The sequence below is a fragment of the Oncorhynchus clarkii genome, chromosome 14 (genome assembly GCF_045791955.1).
Source record: "Oncorhynchus clarkii lewisi isolate Uvic-CL-2024 chromosome 14, UVic_Ocla_1.0, whole genome shotgun sequence".
In the NCBI taxonomy this organism is placed as follows: domain Eukaryota; kingdom Metazoa; phylum Chordata; class Actinopteri; order Salmoniformes; family Salmonidae; genus Oncorhynchus; species Oncorhynchus clarkii.
The window spans coordinates 37564468-37588142 of NC_092160.1; the positions used below are offsets into that span (position 1 = coordinate 37564468).

Below are 23675 nucleotides of genomic sequence, written 5' to 3' on the forward strand. Positions count from 1 at the left end.
CACAACTCCTCACCAGTGAAGCGGCATTTTGGTTAGCCTTTTAATTAAAATACATATATATCTGGGGAAGCTGGGCAGTGACAGCCTGGACCAGAGAGCACGGGGGAAGCTGGGCTGTGACAGCCTGGACCAGAGAGCACGGGGGAAGCTGGGCAGTGACAGCCTGGACCAGAGAGCACGGGGGAAGCTGGGCAGTGACAGCCTGGACCAGAGAGCACGGGGGAAGCTGGGCAGTGACAGCCTGGACCAGAGAGCACGGGGGAAGCTGGGCAGTGACAGCCTGGACCAGAGAGCAGGGGGGAAGCTGGGCAGTGACAGCCTGGACCAGAGAGCACGGGGGAAGCTGGGCAGTGACAGCCTGGACCAGAGAGCACGGGGGAAGCTGGGCTGTGACAGCCTGGACCAGAGAGCAAGGGGAAGCTGGGCTAAGACAGCCTGGACCAGAGAGCACGGGGAAGCTGGGCTAAGACAGCCTGGACCAGAGAGCACGGGGGAAACTGGGCTAAGACAGCCTGGACCAGAGAGCACGGGGGAAGCTGGGCTAAGACAGCCTGGACCAGAGAGCACGGGGGAAGCTGGGCAGTGACAGCCTGGACCAGAGAGCACGGGGGAAGCTGGGTTGTGACAGCCTGGACCAGAGAGCACGGGGGAAGCTGGGTTGTGACAGCCTGGACCAGAGAGCACGGGGGAAGCTGGGTTGTGACAGCCTGGACCAGAGAGCACGGGGGAAGCTGGGTTGTGACAGCCTGGACCAGAGAGCACGGGGGAAGCTGGGCTGTGACAGCCTGGACCAGAGAGCAGGACAGTACAAGGAAAATAGCAGAGGGGATATAGCAGAGGGGATATAGCAGAGGGGATATAGCATAGGGGATACAGCAGAGGGGATACAGCAGAGGAGATACAGCACAGGAGATACAGCACAGGGGATAGAGCACAGGGGATAGAGCACAGGGGATAGAGCACAGGGGATAGAGCACAGGGGATAGAGCACAGGGGATAGAGCACAGGGGATAGAGCACAGGGGATAGAGCACAGGGGATAGAGCACAGGGGATAGAGCACAGGGGATAGAGCACAGGGGATATAGCTCAGGGGATATAGCACAGGGGATATAGCACAGGGGATATAGCACAGGGGATATAGCACAGGGGATATAGCACAGGGGATACAGAACAGGGGATACAGCACAGGGGATATAGCAGAGGGGATATAGCAGAGGGGATATAGCAGAGGGGATACAGCAGAGGGGATACAGCAGAGGGGATACAGCAGAGGGGATACAGCAGAGGGGATATAGCAGAGGGGATATAGCAGAGGAGATATAGTAGACGGGATATAGCACAGGGGATACAGCACAGGGGATATAGCACAGGGGATATAGCACAGGGGATATAGCAGAGGGGATATAGCAGAGGGGATATAGCAGAGGGGATATAGCAGAGGGGATATAGCAGAGGGGATATAGCAGAGGGGATATAGCAGAGGGGATATAGCTAGTTCAGACTGTAATAGGGACGGTTCAGCGCTGAGATCTTTGTCGAGACCAGTATCCTAATAGACAAAATAGCAGCAAGCAGTTAGTTGTAGCTTTTAGCCAGAGATTACTTATCACAACTCCCTTTGGAGTGAGTCTGTAGTGTGTGTGTGTGTGTGTGTGTGTGTGTGTGTGTGTGTGTGTGTTCGCATGCTACGGGAGAGACAAGAGGAATCATGACATTGACAAAATCTTTTTAGTGGAGCAAAATATTTCCTAGAAGACTGTTCTACTTTGGTGTGTCTGTAGTACTATAGAGATGTGTAGTAGACTGTCTGTCTGTCTGTCTGTCACTCTGTCTGTCTGTCTGTCTGTCTGTCACTGTGTCTGTCTGTCACTGTGTCTGTCTGTCACTGTGTCTGTCTGTCACTGTGTCTGTCTGTCACTGTCTGTCTGTCACTGTGTCTGTCTGTGTCTGTCTGTCTGTCTGTCTGTCTGTCTGTCTGTCTGTCTGTCTGTCACTGTGTCTGTCTGTCTGTGTCTGTCTGTCTGTCTGTGTGTGTCTGTGTGTGTCTGTGTGTGTCTGTCTGTGTGTGTCTGTCTGTGTGTGTCTGTCTGTGTGTGTCTGTGTGTGTCTGTCTGTGTGTCTGTCTGTCTGTGTGTGTCTGTCTGTCTGTGTGTGTCTCTGTCTGTGTGTGTCTCTGTCTGTGTGTGTCTCTGTCTGTGTCTCTGTCTGTGTCTCTGTCTGTGTCTCTGTCTGTGTCTCTGTCTGTGTCTCTGTCTGTGTCTGTCTGTGTCTCTGTCTGTGTCTCTGTCTCTGTCTCTGTCTCTGTCTCTGTCTCTGTCTGTGTCTCTGTCTGTGTCTCTGTCTGTGTCTCTGTCTGTGTCTCTGTCTGTGTCTCTCTCTGTGTCTGTGTCTCTGTCTCTGTCTGTGTCTCTGTCTGTGTCTCTGTCTGTGTCTCTGTCTGTGTCTCTGTCTGTGTCTCTGTCTGTGTCTCTGTCTGTGTCTCTGTCTGTCTGTCGGTCGGTCGGTCTGTCGGTCGGTCTGTCGGTCTGTCGGTCGGTCTGTAGTACTATAGAGATGTGTAGTAGTCTGGGTCTATCTGTGGTACCAACATATGCAGATGGCTGTGAGTGACATTCAACAAGCCTCGATGGCTGTGCGGGTTGAAAATCTCCATGAGCTGCAGAGCAACTCTGCTGTCCTCAGATCTGAATCATTATAAATTGATTCACGTTTGCCTCCCCCTCTTCTCTTCTTCTTCTAAGACCTAAGGCTACTGTATTAGTTGTCGCTAGGTTGCCAGGCCAACAACTAGTCTTCCTCCGGGTCTAGCATCAGTCTTCCTCCGGGTCTAGCATCAGTCTTCCTCCGGGTCTAGCATCAGTCTTCCTCCGGGTCTAGCATCAGTCTTCCTCCGGGTCTAGCATCAGTCTTCCTCCGGGTCTAGCATCAGTCTTCCTCCGGGTCTAGCATCAGTCTTCCTCCGGGTCTAGCATCAGTCTTCCTCCGGGTCTAGCATCAGTCTTCCTCCGGGTCTAGCATCAGTCTTCCTCCGGGTCTAGCATCAGTCTTCCCCCGGGATTAGCATCAGTCTTCCTCCGGGATTAGCATCAGTCTTCCTCCGGGATTAGCATCAGTCTTCCTCCGGGTCTAGCATCAGTCTTCCTCCGGGTATAGCATCAGTCTTCCTCCGGGTCTAGCATCAGTCTTCCTCCGGGTCTAGCATCAGTCTTCCTCCAAGATTAGCATCAGTCTTACTCCGGGTCTAGCATCAGTCTTCCTCCGAGTCTAGCATCAGTCTTCCTCCGAGTCTAGCATCAGTCTTCCTCCGGGATTAGCATCAGTCTTCCTCCGGGATTAGCATCAGTCTTCCTCCGGGATTAGCATCAGTCTTCCTCCGGGATTAGCATTTCTATTCCTGGTATTGTTTGCTCAATTTCACATTTTGTGGACCTGAAATATGTAATTCAAAATAAATATGTGATTGAAAATAGCATGGACTCAGACTTCCATAATTATTCCCCTTAAAAAGCCACAACTTAAGGGAAAACTTTATTCGAATAGTTTGGGAAATACTCTTCATAACTTTAATTAACACTTTTATAATACTTCAGTAAGTAGGACTGGGATTTGGGGCGTTTGGTTGACATTTTCTTTTCCTCCGTCTCACATTTCTGTCTTATAAAGCATATAAAACGGTGACGGCCTTTACCACGTCGGTCCGGTCATCAGCGGTGAGGTCCTTTACCACGTCGGTCCGGTCATCAACGGTGAGGTCCTTTACCACGTCGGTCATCAGCGGTGAGGTCCTTTACCACGTCGGTCCGGTCATCAACGGTGAGGTCCTTTACCACGTCGGTCATCAGCGGTGAGGTCCTTTACCACGTCGGTCCGGTCATCAACGGTGAGGTCCTTTACCACGTCGGTCATCAGCGGTGAGGTCCTTTACCACGTCGGTCCGGTCATCAGTGGTGAGGTCCTTTACCACGTCGGTCATCAGCGGTAAGGTCCTTTACCACGTCGGTCCGGTCATCAACGGTGAGGTCCTTTACCACGTCGGTCCGGTCATCAGCGGTGAGGTCCTTTACCACGTCGGTCCGGTCATCAACGGTGAGGTCCTTTACCAAGTTGGTCATCAAAGGTGAGGTCCTTTACCACATCGGTCCGGTCATCAGTGGTGAGGTCCTTTACCACGTTGGTCCGGTCATCAGCGGTGAGGTCCTTTACCACGTCGGTCCGGTCATAAGCGGTGAGGTCCTTTACCACGTCGGTCCGGTCATCAACGGTGAGGTCCTTTACCACGTCGGTCATCAAAGGTGAGGTCCTTTACCACATCGGTCCGGTCATCAGTGGTGAGGTCCTTTACCACGTTGGTCCGGTCATCAGCGGTGAGGTCCTTTACCACGTCGGTCCGGTCATAAGCGGTGAGGTCCTTTACCACGTCGGTCCGGTCATCAGCGGTGAGGTCCTTTACCACGTTGGTCATCAGTGGTGAGGTCCTTTACCACGTCGGTCCGGTCATCAGCGGTGAGGTCCTTTACCACGTCGGTCCGGTCATCAGCGGTGAGGTCCTTTACCACGTCGGTCCGGTCATCAGCGGTGAGGTCCTTTACCACGTTGGTCCGGTCATCAGCGGTGAGGTCCTTTACCACGTTGGTCCGGTCATCAGCGGTGAGGTCCTTTACCACGTCGGTCCGGTCATCAGCGGTGAGGTCCTTTACCACGTCGGTCCGGTCATCAGTGGTGAGGTCCTTTACCACGTCGGTCCGGTCATCAGCGGTGAGGTCCGTTACCACGTTGGTCATCAACGGTGAGGTCCTTTACCACGTCGGTCATCAACGGTGAGGTCCTTTACCACGTCGGTCATCAACGGTGAGGTCCTTTACCACGTTGGTCATCAGCGGTGAGGTCCTTTACCACGTCGGTCATCAGCGGTGAGGTCCTTTACCACGTCGGTCATCAACGGTGAGGTCCTTTACCACGTCGGTCATCAGCGGTGAGGTCCTTTACCACGTCGGTCATCAACGGTGAGGTCCTTTGCCACGTCGGTCATCAGCGGTGAGGTCCTTTACCACGTCGGTCATCAACGGTGACGGCCTGTACCACGTTGGTCATCAACGGTGAGGTCCTTTACCACGTCGGTCATCAACGGTGAGGTCCTTTACCACGTCGGTCATCAGCGGTGAGGTCCTTTACCACGTCGGTCATCAACGGTGACGGCCTTTACCACGTTGGTCATCAGCGGTGAGGTCCTTTACCACGTCGGTCATCAGCGGTGAGGTCCTTTACCACGTCGGTCATCAACGGTGAGGTCCTTTACCACGTCGGTCATCAGCGGTGAGGTCCTTTACCACGTCGGTCCGGTCATCAGCGGTGAGGTCCTTTACCACGTCGGTCATCAGCGGTGACGGCCTTTACCACGTCGGTCATCAGCGGTGAGGTCCTTTACCACGTCGGTCATCAGCGGTGAGGTCCTTTACCACGTCGGTCCGGTCATCAACGGTGAGGTCCTTTACCACGTCGGTCCGGTCATCAGCGGTGAGGTCCTTTACCACGTCGGTCCGGTCATCAGCGGTAAGGTCCTTTACCACGTCGGTCCGGTCATCAGCGGTGACGGCCTTTACCACGTTGGTCATCAACGGTGAGGTCCTTTACCACGGGTCATCAACGGTGAGGTCCTTTACCACGTCGGTCATCAACGGTGAGGTCCTTTACCACGTCGGTCATCAACGGTGAGGTCCTTTACCACGTCGGTCATCAGCGGTGAGGTCCTTTACCACGTCGGTCATCAACGGTGAGGTCCTTTACCACGTCGGTCATCAGCGGTGAGGTCCTTTACCACGTCGGTCATCAACGGTGACGGCCTTTACCACGTTGGTCATCAACGGTGAGGTCCTTTACCACGTTGGTCCGGTCATCAGCGGTGACGGCCTTTACCACGTCGGTCCGGTCATCAGTGGTGAGGTCCTTTACCACGTCGGTCATCAGCGGTGACGGCCTTTACCACGTCGGTCCGGTCATAAGCGGTGAGGTCCTTTACCACGTCGGTCATCAGCGGTGAGGTCCTTTACCACGTCGGTCCGGTCATCAGCGGTGAGGTCCTTTACCACGTCGGTCATCAACGGTGACGGCCTTTACCACGTCGGTCCGGTCATCAGCGGTGAGGTCCTTTACCACGTCGGTCATCAACGGTGAGGTCCTTTACCACGTTGGTCATCAACGGTGAGGTCCTTTACCACGTCGGTCATCAACGGTGAGGTCCTTTACCACGTCGGTCATCAGCGGTGAGGTCCTTTACCACGTCGGTCCGGTCATCAACGGTGACGGCCTTTACCACGTCGGTCATCAACGGTGACGGCCTTTACCACGTCGGTCATCAGCGGTGAGGTCCTTTACCACGTCGGTCATCAGCGGTGAGGTCCTTTACCACGTCGGTCCGGTCATCAACGGTGAGGTCCTTTACCACGTCGGTCCGGTCATCAGCGGTGAGGTCCTTTACCACGTCGGTCCGGTCATCAGCGGTAAGGTCCTTTACCACGTCGGTCCGGTCATCAGCGGTGACGGCCTTTACCACGTTGGTCATCAACGGTGAGGTCCTTTACCACGTCGGTCATCAACGGTGAGGTCCTTTACCACGTCGGTCATCAACGGTGAGGTCCTTTACCACGTCGGTCATCAACGGTGAGGTCCTTTACCACGTCGGTCATCAGCGGTGAGGTCCTTTACCACGTCGGTCATCAACGGTGAGGTCCTTTACCACGTCGGTCATCAGCGGTGAGGTCCTTTACCACGTCGGTCATCAACGGTGACGGCCTTTACCACGTTGGTCATCAACGGTGAGGTCCTTTACCACGTTGGTCCGGTCATCAGCGGTGACGGCCTTTACCACGTCGGTCCGGTCATCAGTGGTGAGGTCCTTTACCACGTCGGTCATCAGCGGTGACGGCCTTTACCACGTCGGTCCGGTCATAAGCGGTGAGGTCCTTTACCACGTCGGTCATCAGCGGTGAGGTCCTTTACCACGTCGGTCCGGTCATCAGCGGTGAGGTCCTTTACCACGTCGGTCATCAACGGTGACGGCCTTTACCACGTCGGTCCGGTCATCAGCGGTGAGGTCCTTTACCACGTCGGTCATCAACGGTGAGGTCCTTTACCACGTTGGTCATCAACGGTGAGGTCCTTTACCACGTCGGTCATCAACGGTGAGGTCCTTTACCACGTCGGTCATCAGCGGTGAGGTCCTTTACCACGTCGGTCCGGTCATCAACGGTGACGGCCTTTACCACGTCGGTCATCAACGGTGACGGCCTTTACCACGTTCAAAGGTAACGGTCCTCATTCAGGCCCCAGGTGGTTAAAACTTCTCCCCCAGACACACGTCTTCTCCCCCAGAGACACGTCTTCTCCCCCAGAGACACGTCTTCTCCCCCAGAGACACGTCTTCTCCCCCAGAGACACGTCTTCTCCCCCAGAGACATGTCTTCTCCTTGTGGTCTCTGGGGAAGTAGCCTAAGATGTTTGCAGGCACCAAGCTTTCAGTAGAAACTCCTCAGCAACCGTGTCCTGTCAAACTAATGTTTGACATGTAGCGAGCTAGGTAAACAACCATAATCACAACTCATAACGTTACTACCCTGCATCAATCTGCAGGTAGCTAACCAACCTGGTTCAATGTTAGCTAGCTACAAATAGACAAGCAAATGGCTCTTTCTGTCGTAATTAGAATCGTGTAATATCTGAAAATGTAGCTAGCTGGACTATCATTCAAGATTGGACGCATCTCCTGTCAGATGTCATGGCTGCCCTTGGTTTGAAGATGTAATCCAGAGACCTGTGTTTTCTCCATCTCTTTAGTGATCATACTCTAATTCCACCGATTTCAAAACTGTCTTGCAGAAAGTAGAGCAACACTTATGCAGCTCCACAACACAATACATTTAGTTTTAAAGCAGCGTTAGTTAAGATTGCCTAGACAACCTGACAAGCTCAAATAGACAGAAGCCTTCTATATGGCCGACCAATCCAAACTCATCTCTCGGCATGTCCAGCCCACTCATTATCTCAGCCAATCATGGCTAGCGGGTAGGTTGATGACTTTTTTCTGTGGCTTAACCAACTAGGCTAGTAATAAATAAATAAAACACTTTTTTTTTTTTTTTTTTTTTTTTAAATAGGAACATTGCCGTTACGAGAGTCCTGTTAACAGCAAATCCTCGTTCGGATGTAATCCATCTTATTATCAAGTGATTGGCCAATGGAATAGAGGGGAGTGGTGGCCAGTTTCCTCTTTACCATAGTCTCACCAGGACACCATGCTCTCCTGCCAATTTTTCACCAACGTTTCCTCTCGAGTAGCCTGGGTCGAAGGTACACAAACAGCCCAGGGCAGACGAGTCGAAGTCGGAATTGAGGTTAGTAACTGCCGATCTGATGTTCGAAAGTTCTTGTTGATCATAGGAAATTACAGCGGAAACATTTTTTTGATCAGAATGAATAACATGGACCTGATCCTAGATCAGCACTCGGACACCTGATTAGGGTTGGTAACTTTCCCCAAAACTCCCTGGTTTTCCAGGAATTCTGGTTGGAAAATCCCTGTAATTAATAAGCAGGAAATATGGGAATCCTCCAACCAGGATTTCTGGTAAACCAGGGAATTTTGGGAATGTTACCAGAATTTGGCAACCCTACGATGCATACAGGCCTCTGAAAAACACTCATGTGATTAGTGACCTTGCCCTTAAAAAGAGACTTGAAAGACATGCTAGCTCCTAGAGCGAATCCTTAGGATTTAGTTCAGAGCACATAAAAGGGCATTCTTTTATGTTTTTTTTATAAAGGAAGGTCTTCAGGTCAAGTCCCAATGCTCTTAAATTAATTCATTTCCTCGTCTTCATTCCTAAGGCTTAGAACAACTGAAGAGACTGGAAGATGTCTCTTTAAGATTGATTATACTCTTCGAAACATTGTCTTTCAATGTCACAGACCTAAAACATTATCCAAGGTCAATGATACAGGCCTTGCTCCCCCCCAAAGAAAAACACAGCTGGTAGAGGAAGTTGCAGCTGAAACCTTGAAGCCGTGACAGAAAAGACAATAAAATGATTGTAGTTCCACAGGAAATGAGAAACATACGTTCTTGCTTCACTGATGCATAACAATGGGGCTGATGAGGCCAAATTAGCCGTGGCGTTTCCACATCAACACGTCTCTATGTAGCCCCCTCACTTGGCCCAGCGGACTGCATGTATTAATGCATACGTCGCCAAGACGACAGAGGAAATATGAACAAAGTGAGAGACCCACAGCACCCTTCGTTGTACGTGTGTGGTGTGTTGTTGTATTCCGTGTGCGCGCGCTTCTGTAGGCCTTCTGCGTGCGTGTGTGTGTGGTGTACTACCCCTGTCATCAGTGGTTTGTCTAGGAATTCACACAACGCCAAACTACTCAATTCTTGAACTAACCCATCTGAATTAGCTAGACGGTCTAGTCACTAGCTAATATTCTGATTTAATAACTCTGGCTTCTAAGCCTCTGTTATGGGTTTCCGTTGTGTTAAACAGCTTAGACCTGACCCACGAATCTGGACATTGGGCAGATTAGTGGCAAACACAGAGAGGCTAATCCCAGATTTAAAGTACTCTGTTAAAAACTCAAATATGATTCCCTTACTGGAAAGGTCTGGGAGTAGACGAGGTGAGTCAGACGAGTGAGGGATCATCTATGATCCTGTGGTATGAAGGTTTATTTTAGGTTTATTTTATAGACAGAGATTTTGGAGACAGACGAGTGGGGAAAAAAAAACCTCAAAGATCAGAATAATATCAGTGAGCATCTGAATGGGAGTTCGGAGAGTAACAGAGGGACATTCAACAAGCACAGCACTTACACAAATGACTGATGATCGGCTGAGAGAAATTGCTGATAAAAACAAGACTGGGGGCTGTTTTGTTAGACTTCTCTATGCATGCGGATGACTCAACACTATACACGCGTCCGCTATTACAACGACTGAAATGACTGCAACACTTAAAGATCTGCAGTTAGCTTCAGAGTGGGTGGCAAGGAACACATTAGTCCTATATATTAATACAACTAAAAGTCATTGTATTTGGGACAAATCATTCACTAAACCCTCTTACCTCGACGAAATAGTGCAATAAATAATGTGGAAATTGCGCAAATTGAGGTGAATTAAATGCTTGGAGTAACCCTGGATTGTAAACTGTCATGGTCAAAACATGTTGATACAACAGTAGCTGAGATGGAGAGAAGTCTGTCTATAATAAAGTGCTACTCTACCTTCTTAACAACACTATCAACAAGGCAGGTCCTACAGGCCCTAGTTTCTACCTTCTTAACAGCACTATCAACAAGGCAGGTCCTACAGGCCCTAGTTTCTACCTTCTTAACATCACTATCAACAAGGCAGGTCCTACAGGCCCTAGTTTCTACCTTCTTAACAACACTATAAACAAGGCAGGTCCTACAGGCCCTAGTTTCTACCTTCTTAACAGCACTATCAACAAGGCAGGTCCTACAGGCCCTAGTTTCTACCTTCTTAACAGCACTATCAACAAGGCAGGTCCTACAGGCCCTAGTTTCTACCTTCTTAACAGCACTATCAACAAGGCAGGTCCTACAGGCCCTAGTTTCTACCTTCTTAACAACACTATCAACAAGGCAGGTCCTACAGGCCCTAGTTTCTACCTTCTTAACAGCACTGTCAACAAGGCAGGTCCTACAGGCCCTAGTTTCTACCTTCTTAACAACACTATCAACAAGGCAGGTCCTACAGGCCCTAGTTTCTACCTTCTTAACAGCACTGTCAACAAGGCAGGTCCTACAGGCCCTAGTTTCTACCTTCTTAACAACACTATCAACAAGGCAGGTCGTACAGGCCCTAGTTTCTACCTTCTTAACAGCACTATCAACAAGGCAGGTCCTACAGGCCCTAGTTTCTACCTTCTTAACAACACTATCAACAAGGCAGGTCCTACAGGCCCTAGTTTCTACCTTCTTAACAACACTGTCAACAAGGCAGGTCCTACAGGCCCTAGTTTCTACCTTCTTAACAGCACTATCAACAAGGCAGGTCCTACAGGCCCTAGTTTCTACCTTCTTAACAGCACTGTCAACAAGGCAGGTCCTACAGGCCCTAGTTTCTACCTTCTTAACAACACTATCAACAAGGCAGGACCTACAGGCCCTAGTTTCTACCTTCTTAACAGCACTGTCAACAAGGCAGGTCCTACAGGCCCTAGTTTCTACCTTCTTAACAACACTGTCAACAAGGCAGGTCCTACAGGCCCTAGTTTCTACCTTCTTAACCACACTATCAACAAGGCAGGTCCTACAGGCCCTAGTTTCTACCTTCTTAACAACACTATCAACAAGGCAGGTCCTACAGGCCCTAGTTTCTACCTTCTTAACAACACTATAAACAAGGCAGGTCCTACAGGCCCTAGTTTCTACCTTCTTAACAACACTATAAACAAGGCAGGTCCTACAGGCCCTAGTTTCTACCTTCTTAACAACACTATAAACAAGGCAGGTCCTACAGGCCCTAGTTTCTACCTTCTTAACAACACTATAAACAAGGCAGGTCCTACAGGCCCTAGTTTCTACCTTCTTAACAACACTATCAACAAGGCAGGACCTACAGGCCCTAGTTTCTACCTTCTTAACAGCACTGTCAAGAAGGCAGGTCCTACAGGCCCTAGTTTCTACCTTCTTAACAGCACTGTCAACAAGGCAGGTCCTACAGGCCCTAGTTTCTACCTTCTTAACAGCTCTAGTTTCGTCACACCTGGACTACTGTTCAGTCGTGTGGTCAGGTGCCACAAAGAGGGAAAATTGCAATTGGCTCAGAACAGGTCAGCATGACTGGCCCTATATATGTCAATCTCTCATGGCTCAAAGTGGACTTCATAACTACTTGTATTTGTGAGTGGTGTTGACAAGCTGAAGGTACCGAGCTGTCTGTTTTAATAATACTAGCACACAGCTCAGACACCCATGCATACCCCACAAGACGAGTGAGGCATCCATGTCTGTATGAATGGAGAATCTAGCTAGTATGTGAGAGAGGGAGTCTGGGTAACCATGTCTGTCTGAACGGAGAGTCTAGCTAGTATGTGAGAGGGGGAGTCTGGGTAACCATGTCTGTCTGAATGGAGAGTCTAGCTAGTATGAGAGAAGGGGTCAAGGGAGTCCTGGCGTGAACTAGGTGTATTAACCACTGAGAGGGCCTGTAGAGGGGGTGGCGGAAGAGAGGGGTGTGTGTGTGTGGACTCACCCTGGCGCTCTGGCCTGCGATAAGCTGGTCATCTTCTGTTTGAACGCTGGTCCTGCTGCGAACATCAAAGTCCTCCGTCTCAAAGTCAGAGTCATCCAGCTCTTCAGGAGTCTACAGGAGAGGAGAGAGGGAGGAGAGGAGAGGGAGGAGAGGAGAGGAGAGAGAGGAGAGAGAGGGAGGAGAGAGAGGAGAGGAGAGAGAGGAGAGGAGAGAGAGGAGAGGAGAGAGAGGAGAGGAGAGAGAGGGAGGAGAGAGAGGAGAGGAGAGAGAGGAGAGGAGAGAGAGGAGAGGAGAGAGAGGAGAGGAGAGAGAGGAGAGGAGAGAGAGGGAGGAGAGAGAGGAGAGGAGAGAGAGGAGAGGGAGGAGAGAGAGGAGAGAGAGAGAGAGGAGAGGAGAGAGAGGAGAGGAGAGAGAGGAGAGGAGAGAGAGGAGAGGGAGGAGAGGAGAGAGAGGAGAGGAGAGAGAGGAGAGGAGAGAGAGGAGAGGAGAGAGAGGAGAGGAGAGAGAGGGAGGAGAGAGAGGAGAGGAGAGAGAGGAGAGGGAGGAGAGAGAGGGAGAGAGAGAGAGGAGAGGAGAGAGAGGAGAGGAGAGAGAGGGAGGAGAGAGAGGAGAGGGAGGAGAGAGAGGGAGGAGAGAGAGGGAGGAGAGAGAGGGAGGAGAGAGAGGGAGGAGAGAGAGGGAGGAGAGAGAGGAGAGGAGAGAGAGGAGAGGAGAGAGAGAGAGGAGAGGAGAGAGAGGAGAGAGAGGAGAGGAGAGAGAGAGAGGAGAGAGAGGGAGGAGAGAGAGGGAGGAGAGAGAGGGAGGAGAGAGAGGGAGGAGAGAGAGGGAGGAGAGAGAGGGAGGAGAGAGAGGGAGGAGAGAGAGGGAGGAGAGGAGAGAGAGGAGAGGAGAGAGAGGGAGGAGAGGAGAGAGAGGAGAGGAGAGAGAGGAGAGGAGAGAGAGAGGGAGGAGAGGAGAGAGAGAGGAGAGAGAGGAGAGGAGAGAGAGGGAGGAGAGAGAGAGGAGAGAGAGGGAGGAGAGAGAGGGAGGAGAGAGAAGAGAGGAGAGAGAGGAGAGGAGAGAGAGGAGAGGAGAGAGAGGGAGGAGAGAGAGGAGAGGAGAGAGAGGAGAGGAGAGAGAGGAGAGGAGAGAGAGGGAGGAGAGAGAGGAGAGGGAGGAGAGAGAGGGAGGAGAGAGAGGGAGGAGAGAGAGGGAGGAGAGAGAGGGAGGAGAGAGAGGAGAGGAGAGAGAAGAGAGGAGAGAGAGGAGAGGAGAGAGAGGAGAGGAGAGAGAGGAGAGGAGAGAGAGGGAGGAGAGAGAGGAGAGGGAGGAGAGAGAGGGAGGAGAGAGAGGGAGGAGAGAGAGGGAGGAGAGAGAGGGAGGAGAGAGAGGGAGGAGAGAGAGGAGAGGAGAGAGAGGAGAGGAGAGAGAGGGAGGAGAGAGAGGAGAGGAGAGAGAGGAGAGAGAGGAGAGGAGAGAGAGAGGAGAGAGAGAGAGGAGAGAGAGGGAGGAGAGAGAGGGAGGAGAGAGAGGGAGGAGAGAGAGGGAGGAGAGAGAGGGAGGAGAGGAGAGAGAGGAGAGGAGAGAGAGGGAGGAGAGGAGAGAGAGGAGAGGAGAGAGAGGAGAGGAGAGAGAGGGAGGAGAGAGAGGGAGGAGAGAGAGGGAGGAGAGAGAGGGAGGAGAGAGAGGGAGGAGAGAGAGGAGAGGAGAGAGAGGGAGGAGAGAGAGGAGAGGAGAGAGAGGGAGGAGAGAGAGGGAGGAGAGAGAGGGAGGGAGGAGAGAGAGGGAGGAGAGAGAGGGAGGAGAGAGAGGGAGGAGAGGAGATGGAAGGAAAGAAGGGAAAAAACTAAATTAGAAAATATTGTGTGGTAAAAAGCAGAGAAACAAACGCCCCGGTGCTACCAGCTACAGAGAAACAAACGCCCCGGTGCTACCAGCTACAGAGGAACAAATGCCCCGGTGCTACCAGCTACAGAGGAACAAATGCCCCGGTGCTACCAGCTACAGAGAAACAAACGCCCCGGTGCTACCAGCTACAGAGGAACAAACGCCCCGGTGCTACCAGCTACAGAGGAACAAACGCCCCGGTGCTACCAGCTACAGAGGAACAAATGCCCCGGTGCTACCAGCTACAGAGAAACAAACGCCCCGGTGCTACCAGCTACAGAGGAACAAATGCCCCGGTGCTACCAGCTACAGAGGAACAAATGCCCCGGTGCTACCAGCTACAGAGGAACAAACGCCCCGGTGCTACCAGCTACAGAGGAACATCATCTTCCTCTCCTCTCCGGCAGCCTGTAATGGGAAACTGCAAACGCTAAATGACGTGTAATGACTGTCTGTGCATTTTGAGAGGGAAAAATGAAGCTAGGATGAAAATTATGGGGAGTAAATCAGTCCAACACCTGCCCCTGGAATCCCGAGAGGAGAGGGTGGAGAGAGAAAGAGAGAGAGAGAGATTTGTAGTGAAGAACACTGCAGACAACAGCCTGCACGGTGGCATCCTTGCCTGAGTGGCTCAGTTGATGAGCGGGTGGGCATTAGCAAGGTCAAGAGTTCAATTCCCTCAGCGATCACAAACAACCTACTAAAGTGTCTTCAACTCAAAGTGTGGTGTGAAGACGAGTCACACGGCCGGAAACAAAAAACAATTGGAGTGAAGCGCAAGAGAGCGTCGATTCACATAGACTGGCGTATGCCAATTTAATTGTCATGAGAATCCATAATAAAACAGTTGTATTTCCTATGTATAAAGTAAGTAGCTCGTCTCGTATTCTCTCTGGAAAATAGGAAGTTTGTGACGCTTCCCAGCCGTAGCCTGCCTAGGCTATATGCCCGCGATGAAAATCAACACAAGTAGGCTGCAACTGTTGTCAAATATGTAGCCGATTTGACTGATAAAAAACGAATTTATAAATGACATCTTTAGTACACTTAGCAAAAGGAAGCTCATAATTCCTCTAATTCCGTTTCTAATGACCCACTCAACTCATCTGCTTATTTTGCTTCGTATATAGACGCAGACGCCCGCGGCCAGACATTTCACTCATTCACTCCTGTGCATTCTAATTCCAGCGTGAACTAGCGTGTAGAAATGTTTTCCATTTCATTTGGTCTCTAACTCTTGAGTAAAAGCTTCTGCTAAATTGCATACTTCTAAAATGGATTGTAAATCCATCCACCAACCCTTTACTGTCCACGACCCACCCAATCTCGCTCAGTGGAGTATCAAGGTCTCATCTCGACCCACCCAACCACTCACCGTGGAGAATCAAGGTCTCACCTCGACCCACCCTCCCACTCACCGTGGAGTATCAAGGTCTCACCTCGACCCACCCACCCACCCACAGTGGAATATCAAGGTCTCACCTCGACCCACCCTCCCACTCACCGTGGAGTATCAAGGTCTCACCCTGACCCACCCTCCCACCCACAGTGGAATATCAAGGTCTCACCTCGACCCACCCTCCCACTCACCGTGGAGTATCAAGGTCTCACCTCGACCCACCCTCCCACTCACCGTGGAATATCAAGGTCTGACCTCGACCCACCCTCCCACCCACAGTGGAATATCAAGGTCTCACCTCGACCCACCCTCCCACTCACCGTGGAATATCAAGATCTCACCTCGACCCACCCTCCCACTCACAGTGGAATATCAAGGTCTCACCTCAACCCACCCTCCCACCCACCGTGGAATATCAAGGTCGCTGTCCATCCACTAGATGTAGGAGGACCACCACACAGATACGACAGGTTTAACCCCAAGAGGGGTTCACATTATAAACCTCATCTTCCAAGTGTTATGTTGAACTGAGTTGATTCCAACCCCTGACAGTGGACCAGTAGATTACCTCCTACACTGGAGATGAGGTCTTTACCCCGTACTGCTCCTAGAAAGGCCCTGGGCTACAGAGAGGACAGAGGAGCTACTGTAAATGTCTAGGTAACCTTGACTGATCCTACTTACTGTAAATGTCAAGGTAACCCTGACTGATCCTACCTACTGTAAATGTCCAGATAACCCTGACTGATCCTACCTACTGTAAATGTCAAGGTAACCCTGACTGATCCTACCTACTGTAAATGTCCAGGTAACCCTGACCGATCCTACCTACTGTAAATGTCTAGATAACCCTGACAGCTCTTCTCTCTCCTTCTGCCTACAGTAACGCCTCCCTCTGAGCCCATCAGTCACTGTAATGTCCCTCTTCCTCCTGCTCTACCAGTCCAGAGACGTCTCGGACCCAGAGGGTGGTCAAGAGGGGGCCTGACGTCCTGTCAGACACCCCAGGGAGGGGACACCAGACAGGCTGGATCTGCCTAGGAGTAGTTTAGTGCCTAAAAAAAAGGGTTTATATGTTCCCGATCTGAAATCTCTCAGAAAGACGACTGAGAACCAGCTTCCTTTAGATTCTTTTGGGACCATGTGTTGTGTATGAATCTGTTATTCAATGAATTTCTACGGGTTAATAGCAGTAAGGCCAAATCGTTTCCCCCCCCCCCATCAAATAAATGTATTTATAGCATAAGCTATTTGAGATCACGTACGGGCTCGCTCGCATGGACAGGCTCACGATCATGACTCAGGTGCACCTTCTACGGAGGACAATAAAAGGCCACTTTTAACGGTGCAGCTTCGTCACACAACACAATGACACAGACGTCTCAAGTTCTGAGGGAGATTGTAATTGGCAAGCTGACTGCAGGAAAATGTCCACCAGAGAATTCAATGTTAATTTCTCTACCATAAGCCATTTAAGTGACAGAGAAACAAACATTGCACGGTGTCATTAGTGTGTTGACTCACATGATTATGACAACAGGAGAATTAGGGTTCATTAAATAGGGCACTACGTAGTTGTCTAGCGCGTGTACACTCACCCGGATCATCAGCACGGCCTTGCGGATGTCGCGGACGCCATCGTAGACCAGGCGGGAGGCATCGATGAACTCGTTCTCGTCAACGGGGAGCGTGGGGTTGGCACTGAGAGCCTCGACCGCTGCCTCCACCTGCTCTGTGAACCTGGGCATGACTGGTGGAGGTGGCAGAAAGTTGGAAGGCAAATCAAACGTGTAATGCTGGTATCTATTGAACCATGGAGTTCATGGAAATGTGTGGGATTACATCGGCTCTTTATATCCAACCAATAACCAGGGACATAACTGCACTGCTAGAAACCCTTTCCACAGGACGGTTCCACTGGTGTAAAATACTTATGTAAATACTTTAAAGTACTACTTAAGTCGTCTTTTTGGAGTATCTATACTTTACTATATATATTTTAGAGAACTTTTACTTTTACTACATTGCTAAAAAAAAAACAGAGTCACACACACACACACACAGAGTCACACACACACACACACACACACACAGAGTCACACACACACACACACACACACACGAGGCCTCCACTTTTGCAATGAATATCAATGAGGTCCTTTCTATAGAACATAACTAGTTAAACCCTGCCTTCCTAACGGTGGTTTAAATCCTGAGAAACAAACCAGACTGGCCTTTTAATAGTTAATGAAGGCCAAGCTCGATGTAGTGATTACATAAAGCTTTCATGGAGGGGAATGTTTAGGAGAGAGCAGGAGAGGAGAGAGGAGGAGAGGGATGAGGAGGGGGCAGAAGAGGAGAGAGCAGGAGAGGGGTGGGCAGGAGAGGAGAGACCAGGAGACCAGAGAGAGCAGGAGAGGGGTGAGTGGAGGGCGGGAGAGGGGTGAGTAAAGAGCGGGGTGAGCGAGAGCGGGGTGAGCGAGAGAGGGGTGAGCGAGAGAGGGGTGAGCGAGAGAGGGGTGAGCGAGAGAGGGGTGAGCGAGAGAGGGGTGAGCGAGAGAGGGGTGAGCGAGAGAGGGGTGAGCGAGAGAGGGGTGAGGGAGAGAGGGGTGATGGAGAGAGGGGTGATGAGAGAGCGGGAGAGGGGTGATGAGAGAGCGGGAGAGGGGTGATGAGAGAGCGGGAGAGGGGTGATGAGAGAGGGGTGATGAGAGAGGGGTGATGAGAGAGGGGTGATGAGAGAGGGGTGATGAGAGAGCGGGAGAGGGGTGATGAGAGAGCGGGAGAGGGGTGATGAGAGAGCGGGAGAGGGGTGATGAGAGGGAGAGAGCGGGAGAGGAGAGAGCGGGAGAGGAGAGAGCGGGAGAGGAGAGAGCGGGAGAGGAGAGAGCGGGAGAGGAGAGAGCGGGAGAGGAGAGTGCGGGAGAGGAGAGTGCGGGAGAGGAGAGTGCGGGAGAGGAGAGTGCGGGAGAGGAGAGTGCGGGAGAGGAGAGTGCGGGAGAGGAGAGTGCGGGAGAGGAGAGTGCGGGAGAGGAGAGTGCGGGAGAGGAGAGTGCGGGAGAGGAGAGTGCGGGAGGGGAGAGCGGGAGAGGAGAGGGAGAGTGGGAGAGGAGATAGGGAGAGTACCACCGGTAGAGACAGAGAGACAGATGTTACCTGTGTTGGTGAGTAGCTTGGTGGCCTCCAGAACCTTCTCTGTGTAGACTCCAGGTTCATAGTTGTCCATCTCACACGTGACCACATGGACCACTCTGGCGGCGCGGCCACGGATGGCACCGGCCGTGCGGTCCAACCCGTCCACATCCTTCTCCTGCAGCGCTATCACACACTTGTTCACGTCCTCCAGAATGTGGTTCTCTGGACGGGAAGAATCACCCAGTGTTAATTCATAGAGGGACGATTAGAGACACATGGCACGTGGGTTCTGAATCTCAACTCCTACAGAACAAACAGCAGGAGAAGAATCAGAACGTGTCATGGGTTAAACTAACTCCCGAGCTCGCTGACGATCCTACGGAAACTATTAGTTTGAAGGACAGTCTCCCAGACAGGCTGTTTTCTCCCTCTTCATGTCAGATAAGGTTTGAGGTATATTTTTAGTTTACTTGGTTACCTACACACTCCCGTAACAAGAACACAGACGTGTGAGACAGGCAGGACACAGACGTGTGAGACAGGCAGCGTGTGAGACAGGCAGCGTGTGAGACAGGCAGCGTGTGAGACAGGCAGGACACAGACGTGTGAGACAGGCAGGACACAGACGTGTGAGACAGGCAGTGTGTGAGACAGGCAGCGTGTGAGACAGGCAGCGTGTGAGACAGGCAGCGTGTGAGACAGGCAGGACACAGACGTGTGAGACAGGCAGGACACAGACGTGTGAGACAGGCAGCGTGTGAGACAGGCAGCGTGTGAGACAGGCAGCGTGTGAGACAGGCAGCGTGTGAGACAGGCAGGACACAGACGTGTGAGACAGGCAGGACACAGACGTGTGAGACAGGCAGCGTGTGAGACAGGCAGGACACAGACGTGTGAGACAGGCAGCGTGTGAGACAGGCAGGACACAGACGTGTGAGACAGGCAGCTTGTGAGACAGGCAGCGTGTGAGACAGGCAGGACGCAGACGTGTGAGACAGGCAGGACGCAGACGTGTGAGACAGGCAGGACGCAGACGTGTGAGACAGGCAGGACGCAGACGTGTGAGACAGGCAGCACGCAGACGTGTGAGACTGGCAGCACGCAGACGTGTGAGACTGGCAGCACGCAGACGTGTGAGACTGGCAGCGTGTGAGACAGGCAGCGTGTGAGACAGGCAGCGTGTGAGACAGGCAGCGTGTGAGACAGGCAGGACACAGACGTGTGAGACAGGCAGGACACAGACGTGTGAGACTGGCAGCACGCAGACGTGTGAGACTGGCAGCGTGTGAGACAGGCAGTGTGTGAGACAGGCAGCGTGTGAGACAGGCAGCGTGTGAGACAGGCAGGACACAGACGTGTGAGACAGGCAGCGTGTGAGACAGGCAGGACACAGACGTGTGAGACAGGCAGCGTGTGAGACAGGCAGGACACAGACGTGTGAGACAGGCAGCGTGTGAGACAGGCAGCGTGTGAGACAGGCAGGAGACAGACACCCAGAATTCCCAAATAGCACCCCTTTCTCTACATAGATGTGGAGGGAGAGGCTGTAGGGAGAGGGGGTGTGGGAGAGGGACCCAGCAGTCCCAAATAGCACCCCTTTCCCTACATAGCGAAATAGTTCTGGTCCGAGCTGTTTGAGCTTCCCTCGAGGCTCTGACCAAAAGTAGTGCACTATATAGGGAATAGGTTGTTATTTGGGAAGCATCCTCAGTGCTCCTGTCTGTCGGTTCGGAAGTATGGAGGTCAAGGAGGAGGCTGAAAGCCAATCAGGTTACATATGGGTCCTGTTCTCAAAGACTAATACTGCTCCTCTCCAGAGCACACGCCCAGCCCACGCCGAAACGTTGCCTCTTCAGGAAGTTGCAAGAAAAAAATACCAATCACTTACGTTGTTAGTCTGTTCATGTCTTATGATACATTTGGGCAAATTATTTACATTTTCAATACATTTAGGATGATTCCTTACTAATGAGTTAGATACAGTCGGTTTTAACGTCTGGATTCAGTGATTCCATCCTTCATGGTGGATTTGATTGGCCGAATTCTCTCGGATCACTTCCTGCTTCGGTTTTACACCTCACTATCGTCGACAGCGAACAGGAGAACTACACTGGTGGTGTTGCTTTCGGCTGCGACACGGAAAGAGTCACTTTTGCTTGGGCGTGAACCGCGTATCAAACTCCTGACAAAAGAACCAGAGACTAAATTCTACGCTGAACAAAACTACCTTTGACCATATATAATATTACACACTTTTCACACACGAGAATATTCTCCAAGTGAATATGTATTGGCATGCAAATGAGATGAGCCCTGAAAAGAAAAGCTCCGCCCCCTTCCTACTCACCGGACACACAGAGGAAGTCGTCGATGCTGGTGATGTCATCGACGGCGTCAGTGAGGACGCGGACCTGTTTCTCCCAGGAGTCTTTGAAGAGGTCCATGTTGTCCTGGGCAACCTTACTGTTGGGCTTGGCAGCTAGAGCCAGAGCCGCGTTAATCACCTGTTACAGAGCATTCACACCAATTACTACAGCAGGTAACATGACACTTCCTTATCCATCAGACCAACACAGAGACAGAGAGACAGAGAGAGAGAGACCAACACACAGAGAGAGAGAGAGACCAACACACCATCCACTGTGTTTTGGCATGTTTACCCCCCCACCCACTGTGTTTTGGCATGTTTACCCCCCCACCCACTGTGTTTTGGCATGTTTACCCCCCCACCCACTGTGTTTTGGCATGTTTACCCCCCCACCCACTGTGTTTTGGCAGGGTTTACCCCCCACCCACTGTGCTTTGGCATGTTTACCCCCCACCCACTGTGTTTTGGCATGTTTACCCCCCACCCACTGTGTTTTGGCAGGGTTTACCCCCCACCCACTGTGTTTTGGCAGGGTTTACCCCCCACCCACTGTGTTTTGGCAGGGTTTACCCCCCACCCACTGTGTTTTGGCAGGGTTTACCCCCCACCCACTGTGTTTTGGCAGGGTTTACCCCCCACCCACTGTGTTTTGGCAGGGTTTACCCCCCACCCACTGTGTTTTGGCATGGTTTACCCCCTACCCACTGTGTTTTGGCATGTTTACCCCCCACCCACTGTGTTTTGGCAACAGTATTCACTAATTGATGAATAGGAGAGATTCGCTGGGAAAAGGGTGAATGAGTAACAGCTTGTTTTCTTGGGGAAATACATGTGGTGAGATTCAAGCTGAGGATGAATGGGAGTCATTAGGTGAGATTAAAGAGTCAGAGAAAGAGAGCGAGAGAGGGGCAGAGGCAGAGGCGGGAGTCAGAGAGGGAAAGAGGCGAGAGAGAGTGCGAGAGACAGAGAGCCGGGTGCAGACTAGTAAGGAGAGGTTTGTCAGGGTTTGAGGGACCAGGCTGAACCAGCCGGCCTGTCCTGCTGCTGAACCAGGCGGCCTGTCCTGCTGCTGAACCAGGCGGCCTGTCCTGCTGCTGAACCAGGCGGCCTGTCCTGCTGCTGAACCAGGCGGCCTGTCCTGCTGCTGAACCAGGCGGCCTGTCCTGCTGCTGAACCAGGCGGCCTGTCCTGCTGCTGAACCAGGCGGCCTGTCCTGCTGCTGAACCAGCCGGCCTGTCCTGCTGCTGAACCAGCCGGCCTGTCCTGCTGCTGAACCAGCCGGCCTGTCCTGCTGCTGAACCAGCCGACCTGTCCTGCTGCTGAACCAGCCGACCTGTCCTGCTGCTGAACCAGCCGACCTGTCCTGCTGCTGAACCAGCTGATCTGCCGACCTGTCTTGCTGCTGAACCAGCTGATCTGTCCGTGGCAGTAATGAGTGATTTTATTGGAGGTGCTGAAGGTGGAATACATTTAGATATATTGGGTGGAAGTAAACGCTGTGCATAGACGGCAGTAATGACGAAAGTTGCTCTGTGAAATTCAATATTTTGACATAACGTTTGGCAATCTGGTTAATGGGACCTCTTTCTGAAAATCAGATGAGATCCTGTCTCAACTGGGAGCAGGAAGAGCTGTAGGTCGGATGGAAATGAAGGTTGGCAGAGCTAGCTATATGATTCCCAAACCAAAGCCTCCAGACACTGGAGGTTTCAGCAATATGACTGGTAGACTTACAGGGGGTTGGCTAGCTGTAGGGCTGGCACAGCTGAGGGGAGAGAAGGGGCCTTTAAGGTGTTAAGTGTTGGCAGGGATGTGGGGGGAATGGGGGGCTGGAAGTGTGAAGTGTTGGCAGCTTGACAGGGCTGTGGGGCTGGAGAGAGAGAGAGGAGAGAAAGGAGAGAGCAAGAGGATGGAGAGCGAGAGAGGAAGGAGAGCGAGCGAGAGAGAGGAAAGAGAGAAAGGAGAGCTAGAGAGGACGGAGAGAGAAGAGCTAGAGAGAGAGGACGGAGAGAGAAGAGCTAGAGAGAGAAAGGAGAGCTAGAGAGAGAGAAAGAGAGAGAAAGAGAGAGCGAAAGAGAGAAAAAGAGAAAGAGAGAGAGAAAGAGAGAGAGAAAGAGAGAGAAAGAGAGAGAGAAAGAGAAAGAAGAGCTAGAGAGAGAGAGGGAAGAGAGACCGGCAGGTACCTGGGGGCAGAGTGTCTCCAGCTGGGAAGCGGCCATACGGACCAGCTTGACTCCCTCCTCATTATTACAGATGGAGCAGGCCAGGTTGGCCACCTAGACGCAGGAACAGACAGTCAGACTCACACCTACATACACACTGCACAGCACTATAGACATTTACTGTCTACATCTCATCACACAGACAGTCAGCTTCTGATTATACACAGCATGTAGCTAGAAAACAAACAGAGAAAACAGACTCCCACTCACATACACAGACCGCATGGTCAGTGTTTCCCCTAGATTCATTTAGCAGAGAAATCTTTGACACCACTCCTAAAAATAAATTGCAAATTATATATTTTTATTTTTTTTATGGGGGGGAGGGGGGGCAGTAAAACGTGTTCATGGGGTTATATCCTTCCTGTTTGGCCCTGTCGGGGGGGGTGTCCTCAGATGGGGCCACAGTG

General features: G+C 51.7%; 1 protein-coding gene across 2 annotated transcripts in view; it reads right to left on the minus strand.

Annotated features, from left to right (window-relative positions):
* Nucleotides 1-23675, minus strand: part of LOC139366585 (catenin alpha-1-like) — a 219630-nt gene that overhangs the window by 54221 nt on the left and 141734 nt on the right. For both annotated transcript variants that reach the window (XM_071104258.1, XM_071104259.1), the window contains exons 11-15: nucleotides 23227-23319; nucleotides 21023-21179; nucleotides 18697-18897; nucleotides 17139-17290; nucleotides 12276-12386 (exon numbers count right to left, since the gene is read on the minus strand). In XM_071104258.1, the coding sequence (XP_070960359.1) occupies nucleotides 12276-12386; nucleotides 17139-17290; nucleotides 18697-18897; nucleotides 21023-21179; nucleotides 23227-23319 (714 nt within the window). The remainder of the gene's footprint in view (nucleotides 1-12275; nucleotides 12387-17138; nucleotides 17291-18696; nucleotides 18898-21022; nucleotides 21180-23226; nucleotides 23320-23675) is intronic.